This window comes from Orycteropus afer, unplaced genomic scaffold (assembly GCF_000298275.1).
Source record: "Orycteropus afer afer isolate SDZICR_OR568_19922 unplaced genomic scaffold, OryAfe1.0 scaffold01045, whole genome shotgun sequence".
NCBI lineage: Eukaryota > Metazoa > Chordata > Mammalia > Tubulidentata > Orycteropodidae > Orycteropus > Orycteropus afer.
The window spans coordinates 110682-122121 of NW_006922632.1; the positions used below are offsets into that span (position 1 = coordinate 110682).

General features: G+C 43.7%; 1 protein-coding gene across 1 annotated transcript in view; it reads right to left on the reverse strand.

Annotated features, from left to right (window-relative positions):
• The window catches only part of SBSPON (somatomedin B and thrombospondin type 1 domain containing), a 48872-nt gene extending 38837 nt beyond the window's left edge, over positions 1-10035 (reverse strand). The window contains exon 1 of the mRNA XM_007958612.2: positions 9798-10035. Within this exon, the coding sequence (XP_007956803.1) occupies positions 9798-10011 (214 nt within the window). The 5' untranslated portion in view covers positions 10012-10035. The remainder of the gene's footprint in view (positions 1-9797) is intronic.
• Positions 10036-11440: the final 1405 nt, after the last annotated feature.

Consider the following 11440-nt stretch of genomic DNA (forward strand, 5'->3'; position numbering starts at 1 on the left):
GTAGTGATACTGCCTTGGAAACCCAAGGAGGGGTCGCTGTGGGTCAGGTTTGACTCGAGGGCACATAAGAACAACAACCACAGTGGAAAAACCTGAATGAAAACAGTGAATACGGAGACAGTTGAAGCAGTGGACTGTCAGCAGCTCTGACAGGACCAACAGCCTCAATATTTCCAGTGGTGTTGGAACCTGAGAATTGACCTATAAAGATCAGCTCTGGTCACCCAGGGCTGAGGGGATGACTGTGCTGGTAGCCTATGACTAGGAAGGGAAACAGCAAGGAGGGAGACAACTTGTGTTGTGGACTTTCGGCTGCCTGGAGGGTACAGCCATTTTGATTGTTTACAAGCAGCCACCATTTTGGATATTTAAAGTGACCGAGGGTGCAGCCATTTAGAATGTTTACAAGCAATAGCCATTTTGGATTTTAAAGTAACAGCATTCTCATTCAGATTCCAAGGACCTAAGAGTGGGCATTTGCCAAGGATGGCAGGGACATGTGGGAGGCTGACAATGGGAGGGGAGACAGGTGGTAAGTATATAGGTGCTGCCAACTAGCAAATAGAGTTCACAGCATAGTACCCTACTTACACAGATGACATACAAACAAAATAAAGAAAATGAAAATTGTGGGAAAATCACTCCAACATAAATCACCAAAAAATTTTAAACACAAAAACTTCACAATGCCTCAGAGACAACAGAGCATCACAGTCCACACAAAGAAGCAAGATAAAACAGGAGAAATAAGGGACCATGATACAGACCCAAAACTCATCTCTGGGGAAGATGCGGCATTGGAAGTCCCTGATACAGAATTCAAAAGAATTATATTTAGGTACCTTCAATGAACTGAGAGACAGATCATGGGAAACAGTGACAAAATTGAGGAAAACACAGAGAAAACCCTAGAACAATTTCAAAAGACAATACAAAAACAGAATGACAAAATAAATGAAAAATTAGAAATGATACAAAATCCACAGACAGAAATCCAGAAGATTAATCTAGATTTTCAGAAATAGATAACACATTGAAAGGGCAAAGGAGTAGAATTGAATCAATGGAAGACAGAATTAGTGAGATTGAAGGCAAATACCTCAATACTTCTTTGAAAAGTGATCAATTAGAAAAAATATCAAAACAAAATGAAGAAAGCCTAAGGTTCATGTGGGACACCATCAAAAAGAATAACCTACATGTAATCAGAATTCCAGAACAGGAAGAGACAAAGAAAACCAACAAGAAAATTGTCAAATATTTGTTGGAAGAGAATTGTCCTGGCATGATAAAAGACAAGAATATATCCATTCAAGAAGTTCAATGAACCCAAACAGGACAGATGTCAAAAGAAAATCACCCAGACATATCATCATCAAACTCACCAAAACCAAAGACAAAGAATGAATCCTGAAAGCAGCATGGGAAAAAATGAAAAGTTACCCACAAGGGACAACCAGTAAGACTAAGCTCGGATTTCTCAACAGAAACCATGCAGGCAAGAAGACAATGGGATGGTATATATAAAACTCTGAAAGAGAAAAATTTCCAACCAAGAATTATATACCCAGCAAAACTGGGCCTCAAATATGATGGTGAAATTAGGACATTTCCAGATAAGCAGACATTAAGGGAATTTGTTAAAACCAGACCAACCTTACACGAGATGGAAATAGGGAGTCCTTTGGACAGAGAAGCAACAACAGCAAACAGCAACTGACCATTAACACACATGATGACATAACCCAGAAACCAACTCAGTTATAGAAGTATCTAAAGTAAATAAGCCTACAAGGTTGTAAACAGGAAACCAGAGATATCAATTGACAAATGAGGACAACTACAAACCAAAAAGAGAGAAAAATTGTGTAGTTACAGAACTTCTAAATGCTAGGGAAGTCAAGACAACTACAAGATAGAACAGATTACTCTAAACTTGGGAAGAAAATTATAAGTCACAGGATAACCTCAAAGGAAAATGATAAACCTTCACATCAAGATAAAAAAGAGGACCAACACAAATAATTACCAAATACTAAAACAATAGCAACGAATGAAGTGATAACATGATTCATAAACAAAACGAGCTCAGCACAGAAAATTATATGAAACAAAGAAATCAACACTATGAAAAAACACATAACAAAATGACAGCAACAAATTCACACTTTTTGATAATTACACATCTAACAAGGGACTTATTTCTAAAATTTGTAGAAAACTCTAACACCTCAACAACAAAAAGATTAGCAATCCAATTAAAAAACAGGCAGAAGACATGAAGAGACACTTCACCAAAGTGGATATTCAGGCGGCCAGCAAGCACATGAAGAGATGCTCACCATCATTCACCATCAGAGAGATGCAAATCAAAACAACAATGAGATAGCATCTCACCCCAGCACTAATGCCAATGTTCAACAAGACAGAAAATAACAAATGCTGGCAAGGATGGGGAGAGATTGGAACTCTCATACACTGCTGATGGGACTCTTACTGTGGTTACTGTGCAAAACAGTATGGTGATTACTTAAGAAGTTGGAATTAAAAATACCATTTGACCGAGCAATCCCATTACTAGGCATATATCCTAAAGAAGTGAGAGCCAGGACAAGAACAGATATATGCAGACCCATGTTCATGCAGCACTATTTACAACAGCAAAAAGATGGAAACAATGTAGGAGCCCATCAACAGAAGAATGGATAACCAAACTGTGTTACATACACACAATGGAATACTATGCAACATTAAAGAATAATGTAGAATCTGCAAAACACCACATAACATGGATGAACTTGGAGGAAATAAATCAATCACAGAAGGACAAATATAGTATTAGTTCATTACTGTAAAAAGTCAAGGAAAGGTTTGTATAAGAAAGGAAACTTTCTTTGTTGGTTACCAGGGGTGGGAGGGGAAGAGAGGGAACACACACACACAAACCCTTAACCCATGTCACTTTAGTTTTGTATATTTCACTGTGCATAAATTATATCTCAGTGAAATGCATTAAGAAAAATTAATGTAATGTGAGTAAAAAAGGATTTGGGCAGCATCAGTAGATAATATGACATAAGAGATAATATAGCATATATAAGGAGAAGAGAAGAGAGTAAAAAAGGCAGAATGGTTCCACGTATATAAAGTAACTGAGGTCTCTGAGATGCTTACTTTGATCTAACTAGGAATAAATAATAGCCATGGATTGGCACAGACAGATGTGGCTGGCAGCAACTTGAAATCAAACCGCCATGGGTTCAAATCGTAGCTCTGCACTCGTTTGTATTAACTTGAGTAATCAGGAACCCTCTGAAAGTCTCAGTTTCTATATCTGTAAAATGCAAATCTATGTAGGTCATCAGCACCTTATCCCAAAGTCTTGGGGCAGATGAGTGTCGGAATTCAGAACTGCTCAGATTTCAGAAAGGGAATGCTATGCACATAACTGACATTGAGTAACTCCTCCACCAGGAGGGCCTGAGGCAACACCTTGTAAAATCTGTTAATAGTTTGGAAGCAAACATATTCACACTAAATGAGATAAACACAGATTATAAACAGCCTCTCATCAGTTCAGCATAGGGCAAACTTTTGCCACCAAATGATTTAAAAAATGGTTTGGAGCGACTTCTGGATTTCAGAATTATAGATAAGGGATTATGGTCCTCACCTGCCTTTCTCACAGAGATTGTTGTGAGGATTAAGTGAGATCAAGTGTGGAAGCACCTGGCACATAAAAACCGGCAGCCACTGAGTTGATTCCTACTCTTGGCGACCCTGTGTGTCACAGTGGAACTGTGCTCTTTAAGGTTTTCAAAGGCTGATTTTTCAGAAGTACACTGCCAGGTCTTTTTCTCCACCTGGCACAAAGTAAGAGTTTTATAAAAGGTGATCAATGTTTTAATGTTAACTAGCACAAATTACTGCAATATATTGCTATAAAATTATTGTGTAACTATTTCATCAAAAAAATACAAACTGTTCACCAGTGTCCACAGTGATAGGGCCTTTTGACAGTATATTTGCTGCTAAGGGCCTCCTGCCACATGCCAGGTACTATGTGATGGCCTTCTCATTCCATCACTCAACAGTTTTACATGGTCTTTTTGTCAACCTCCTTTTAAAAATGAGGTATCTTGGGCTCAAAGAGGCCAGTGTAAGTTCTCCAAAGTCAAAAAGCAGGGTCAGGATCTAAGCCAGGATTCTCTCACTTTAAGAGCATATGGGTTATTTTGGGGTGGGGTGGGGGTGGGAAGCAAATAAATAAATAATTGGGAGGGGAGCAGACTCTGTGAGATGAGGGAAGGCTGTGTCCCAGGAGTTGCTCCAAGACGCCCAGTCAGCTCTGGGCCTGAGAAAATGGGCTCTAAGATGCATTCTGTGGTGTTTCTACCACAAGCCAAGAGTTATGATGTGCGTCTAGGGCTGAGGAGTCTGAGTATCTCAGCGAGGCCATGCCCTTCACTCTCACGCTCTGCACTGATGGCAAGTGCATGCTCAGGCTTGCCAAGTGGGCCGGCTTCCACTTATCTCTGTGTTCTCCCTCCCTTCACCAGAATCTCTAAGGTGCAGAGAATTTAGCAATGAGGAGACTTTTCAGCCCCGTGCCTGATTTCCTCTTGACCTGCAAGGCCCTCTATTAACTCCTCGGGAAAGGGCATTTAGGGCTCCTGAATATGCTCATTTTAATAATTCTATCACACACCATAAGAAACTCTGGTGGTGTAGTGGTTAAGGCATTTGGCTGCCAAACAAAAAGTGGATGGTTCAAAGCCACCAACTGCTCTGTGGAAGAAAGATGAGGCAGTCTTGCTTCTATAAAGATTTACAGCCTTAGAAAAACCTAATGGGAGTCCCTATAAGTCTGAAATGAATTTATGGCAGTGGGTTTTTTTTTCTCACTTTGTCAGTCACCATTTCTGGCTGTGGCTCCTTTGTCCACCACTCCCAGCTCTTCTCCCAGACACCTAGTTCTGAGTTCTTCATAAGATGATAAAGTCATCTCATCTCTTCTATTATTTTTACCTGATACATCCCAACCCCAGATTGGGCAATCTACTTCCATAGAGAAACCGCCTCAGAAACCCAAGGTTGGGTTGCTATGAGACAGAAATGACTCGAAGACAGTGAATTTTTAAAAATTTTTTTACATCCCACTTGAGATATAAAAAATTATAAGCTTTTTTTTTTTTTTTTTTTTGGTATTTCTACCTTCTAGACTTAAACGAAGAATTGGTTTTGGACAAAATAAAGACTGAGAGTTTTGCTACTGTTTGGCACTATTAGGCCTAGCCCTCACTAGAAAGCAAAATGCAAGTTTTTCATATGACCCTCACTGCGTCTTCCCCAACCTTCTTGTGTATCCTGAATCTTTCCGTCTTAAGCTGTGTTCACTGCCTGTCCATTTAGCTTCAGGCCCAAACACTGTGGCAGGTGCAGATAGGCTGACAGCCACAAGGAAGTGCTGAACAACGGATGATATGCTTCCATCCTAGAATTCTCCTGGAGATCTTTTTTTTTTTTTCCAAATAAAATTTTATTTTGGCAAACTACATATAAAATTTGCCATTTTTATCATTTTTAAATGGAAATTTAGTGGCATTAATCACATTCACAATGTTGTGCAGCCATCACCACCAACTGTTCCCAAAATTTTTCCACCTCGCCAAACAGAATTCGGTACCCCTTAAACAATAACTCCCTATTCCTCCCTTCCCCCAGCCTGTGGTAACCTGTAACCTACTTTGGTATGCACTGCCTATTCTAGGTATTTCACGTAAATGGGATCACATGATATTTGTCCTTCCGTGTCCGATTTATATCATTTAGCATGTTTTCAAGGTTTACCCTTACTGTAGCTGGTATCAGAACTTTATTGCTGTAGTATCAGTACCAGTTGATTCCGACTTATGGCAGTTCCATGTGTGTCACAGTAGAAGTGCACGGCATAGCATTTTCAGTGGCTGATTTGTCAGAAGTAGATTGCCAGGCCTTCCTTCAGAGGTTCCTCTGGGTGGACTTGAACCTCCAACATTGTGATTAGCAGCTGTGGTGGTTATGTTTGTGTGTCAACTTGGCTGGGCCTGGTGGAGTGGCTGGGCAGCTGGTGGTAGTTATTCCCCATGATGAGACCGGCAATCAGTTCCATGGTGGGATCTACCTACCACAAGCGGCTGAGTAGCTGCCTTTGGGATATGGTCTGCTTTCTGTATTTAAGGAGAAGACTTGGGAATGGTCTCTAGCCTATGGCACGCCTGGACCCTGAATGTAGCCGTGTCGCTGCTCAGCAGCCTACTATGCTCTGCCGGCCTTCGGACTTACAATGGACTTAAGTTAATGGCCTGCCGTGTGGTTTGGTAACATCGGCCTTTTTACTTGTCCACCTTGGGGCTTCTCAGCCTCAGCAGCCAGCAGCTGTCTGAGTGAAGAAACACCTCTAGCTCCAGTGGGCCGGGAGCAGGAGGCAGAGCTGGGCCCCAAGGTTGAGGGGCTTTCACCCAACCCCTAGAGCATGGCACTTTGAACTTGGGCTTAAAGCCTTCAAACTGTAAGAATAAACTCCCATTTGTTAAGGCCATCCCATTTGTGGTATATTCTTGTCAGAGCGACACTAGGTAACCAGAACAGCAGCCAGCACATTGTTTATACCACTCAACAACTGCTGATTTCTCATTAAGACTGAGTAATATCCCATTGTATATATCACATTTTGTTTCTCCATTCACCTGCTGATAGACACTTAGGTAATTTCTTCCTTTTGGCTATTGTGAATAATGTTGCAGTTAACACTAGCATTCAAGTATCTGTTTGAATCGCTGCTTTCATGTCTTTTGGGTACACATCCAGGAGTGGAATTGCTGAGTCATATGATAATTTCATGTTCAACATTTTGAGGAACTGCCACCTGGAGACTTCTTGCTCATACTTCCCAACTAGGCTTCTCCATTACTTCCTCCGGGAAGCCTTCCTTTTGTTTTCTTTACCCTGTTGTTGTTGTTTGCCATCACATCTGATCCAACTCATAGCGACCCCTCCTTGGGTTTCCAAGGTGCTATCACTATGGAAGTAGGTTGCTCAACCTTCCTTCTGAGGAGTGGCTAGTGGGTTTGAACCACCAGCCTTCTTGTTAGCAGTCAATTGCCTTAGGCACTACGCCACCACCATTAAGGAGCTCTGCTGGTGCAGTGCCTAAGGCATCTGATTGCTAAGCAGGAGGTTTGTGGTTCAAACCCATCAGCTACTCTGCAGAAGGAAGATGGGGTAATCTACTTCCATGAAGATTTACCACCTTGGAAATCCAGTGGGGGTCGCTATGAGTCAGAATCAACTCAATGGCAGTGGGTTGGGTTTGGAGCCTTCCACTAAGCATGTAGTGACTGGTTTTTGGATGTATGTTTCCCAGCTAGTCTACAAACTCCTAGAGATTGTGTCTTAATCATTTTTGCATATCTGTGCTTACCACAGATCTCAGCATATTATCTGGACTAAATTAATTCTGCAGTTACCTTTAAAATGTAGGCAATTCCCTAAAGACAGAGTGATTCTGCCATAATGAGAGAGGCTTTGCTGGTGTTATTAGGTAACTGAGGCAAACAGGAAAGTTGTGAGGAAGGGCTGAGGATCCTTGGTTCAGGGGTGCTGCATTTCCTAAGTAAGTGACTCTTCTTCTTGCCATTTAGTAAGGTTATGAATTAGATCGTGTCTCCTAAAAATTTATGTTGAATTCCCTGGTGCCTGTGAACTTGACCTGGTTTGGAAATAGGGTCTTTGAAGATGTTATCAGTTAATATGAGATACAATAAGATAGGAGCCCTGGTGGTGTAGTGCCTAAGGCATCTGACTGCTAACCATGAGGTTGGTAGTTCAAACCCACCAGCTGCTCCGCAGAAGGAAGATGGGACAATCTACTTCTGTAAAGATTTACCGTCTTGGAAACACAAGGGGGCTCACTATGAGGCAGAAAGGACTCAATGGCAGTGAGTTTTTGTTTTTTTTTTTAATCCAATCTGACTGTGTCCTTATAAAAGAGAAGAAACACAGAGAGATGTGATAGGAATATGGCCCTGCTGACACCAAATTCAGACTACAAGCTTGCAGAACCAAGACAGTAAATTTCAACTCTTACCAGAAACACCCAATTTGTGGTATTTTGTTATGGTAGCCCTAGGAATCTAATACAAATAGTAAACTATCCTGATGTTGGAGCAGGAAAAGGAAAGAAGCTTATCAAGAATAATATCAATATTCACAGGTAAATCATTAGCTTCTGACCAGGGTCAAAACATCTTAATGTCTTTCAGCTGTGTTCTTTCAGTGTGAGGCCTGGATGCCTAGCCTGTCCTCCTCCACCCCTCCACTCCCAGCTTCTTCAAGCAGCAAAGAAGCAGAGGGGGGCATCTACCCAACACCAGGTTCCCCAGGCAAGGACACAACTCATGGGGACTTTCCAAGGAAGATGCTGAGGCTCCAACAATGCTGGGATCCTTGAACTCAAACTCCTAACATAAGTGTTGCTTTGAGGATGATATGATTAACATGGGGCAGGGCTACTTTTATTTCCAAAGCTGGCTTCTCTAAGACACACCTTCTTTTGGACCCCATTTACAGTTTCTCCCTTTACTTTTCAATTCAATTAAACAAACATTTACTGAACTTATCAGGGGCAAGGAATCATGAGATACTTGGGAAGTTTAAAGATGAAAAAGGATGACTCTATGGGGTCACTATGAGTGAGAATCAATTTAACGGCAATGGGTTTGGGTTTGGTCTAAAGGAAAGCAGCATGTTTTAAATAGCAGGAAGCCTGAGATAAAAATCCTAATCATGTTGTTGTTGTTGTTGTTACGTGCCATCGAGTCAGACGTGACTCACAGCTACCCCTCCTTGGGTTTCCCAGACAGTATCACTACGGAAGTAGATTGCCCAACCTTCCTTCCAAGGAGTGGCTGATGGGTTTGAACTGCCAGCCTTCTGGTTAGCAGTCAAGTGCCTCAGGCACTATGCTACCAGAGCTCCTCCTAATCATGCTATATAGATAAAATTGAATTCAATAAACATGTTGAACACTTACTATGAAGAGGGGGCTGTGGTATGTGCTGGAGTTCAAGAGGTGAGGACAACTGCAGACCTCAAAGAACTTCCTCTCTAGAAGAAAGGACCCTCCTAGAACAAACCTGAGACACCAAGTAGGATCATTTTATCTTCCTTCTATCATCACTCCAAATGCAGCCCCCAGAGATCCACAAGGATTAACATAATGAGAGTGGTGGCTCCTGGCCCAGGGGCGTGTCCCTAGACCTGTCAGTGCCATCTCTCCAGGCAGGGGTGGCTCTCCTAGTGGGAGTTCCTCAGTCACACCAGAGAATTCATCTGGCAGAAAGGTCCTACACCCTTCTGGGAGAAGAGGTGGCTCTAGTGGGTCTGGTGGGGAAGGGTGCTTTGCATCAGTAGCCTAAATGGAGAGGGCTGGGAGATCCCACAGGGAGGAGGCTTGGGCATGCATGGATGGAGCGGGCTGGGGTGCATCTGGATAGAGAATCTCGGGTGCGCCTAGATGGAGATAGCTGGGAAAGTCTGGATAAAGGGGACTGGGGTGTGCCTGGATAGAGGGGGCTGGGAACACCTGAATGGACCGGGCTGGAGTGCGTCCGGATGGAGAATCTGGGGTGCTTTTGGCTGGAGAAGTCTGTGGCATTACTGGTTGGAAGGGGCTACGGTCCTTGGCGCGGAGCCTTGTGCCCCATGGCTGAGGGCGAACGGTCCGCGCCCCACCCTCGGCCGGCCCGGCCACCCACCTGGGCACGCCCTGGCGTAGTCGAAGCAGCAGTCCCCGGTTAGGCGGCAGGCTTGGTCGCAGAAACACGTCCCGTAGACCCTGTCCAGCCTCCAGCCGCGGGCGAAGCAGGCGGGGTCCCTGCCCGGGCAGCAACGCCCGGCCTCGGTGCAGCCGGCCAGGGTCCCGGGCCACAGCCGCGACAGCGCGCACAGAGCTAGCCACAGAGTTTTCATGGCGAGTGCTCCCGCGGCGCCTGCGACGCAACGGACCCTGGGGGGAAGTGCTCCGCACCTCCGAGAGCGGGCGGCCCCCGAGTTGCCCTAGAGGCTGGTGAGGCGCAGCCCGGCCCTGCCGCGCACCCAGGCCCCCGCCCTCCCGGCCCAGCCCCTCCCCAGCCCTGGCAGCACGCCCGTGGGGGCTTAGGGAGGGTGAGGTGTGGCTGCCCCTATCCAAGTGGGGAGCGTGCTTCTCCCCGGACCGCAATCTTGCCGGGACTCTCCCTGCACCCTTCAGCCCTCCGGGCAACAGTCCCTTCCCAGTTACGAGCTTGCCCAGGCCCCGTAGGAGCCCCAAACACCCCCACCCCGCGGGAACCGCCCGGAGAGCGGAAAAAACAGGTGCACTCGGGTCCCAGCGGCAGTGCCCTGCCAGGGCGGGCGCATTTCCTGGCTCCAATTCCTAACGCCTGGCGGCAAGTTAACAAAAGGGTATTTTCACTATAAAGCCAGGAGAGACGAATAGGGCTTGATATGCACCAAAAGTTCTATCACCAGCATAATGCGTGCGGTTCACCCCGAATTTCGCCGAGGAGAACCTACACTGCATTTTTGCCAGCACACCAGCTCGCCAACCCTCAGAGTCAGCGGGCCACTGAGGCTCCAGAGAGGGAAGGAGATAAGACCCAGGAGGCATTTTTTTTTATTTTCTGCATTCTATAATGGTGTTTTCCTACTCCACGGAAATGCCGCTTTGCTTTATTTACTAAATAGGCGATTAAGAATGCGCAGGAAAGGATCGATAAAATATAAACGGTGAGCTTTGCTTTCCGTTAAAGCCAATTTCCCCAAAGAAGCTCTCTTTAATGATAATTTAGAAATATCATCCACTTTAATGAAGTGCTTGCCTAAATTTTCACATACATTTTCTTCTCCTTTTCGTTCCAAGTATCTTTTCTGCACACCACTCTTTTTGTTAATCAAAAATTATCCTGGAAATGTCATTATATTGTATGTTACGAAATCATTTAAACTTTTGTGAATTTTGCGACAAACTAAGAGTAGAAAGTTTTCTGCATCTGTGAGCCTGAGAAGATAACTTAATTTCAGAGACTAATTTTCTTGTTTCTCATACAAGGACTTCTCATAAAGGAATTTCCTTTACGTTTCAGAGAGAAAAGTAACAAGGCTGTAAATCAACAATGACAAATATAAAAAATAAACTATCAAAAAGTTGTCACATGAAAAATTTAAGGTTATCAGAATTATATCTGATAAACTCTAACCAGAGATAAAGTTTGACCAGTGTAGAATGTAATCTTATTTCATTGCACAAGGAAAATCACTCAAAAATCAAAAAGAAATTCTTTCACTATGACTTCACACGAATAAATTCTGAGGGTTAATATATATATGATGTTGTTGTTGTTGTTGTTATGTGCCGTCG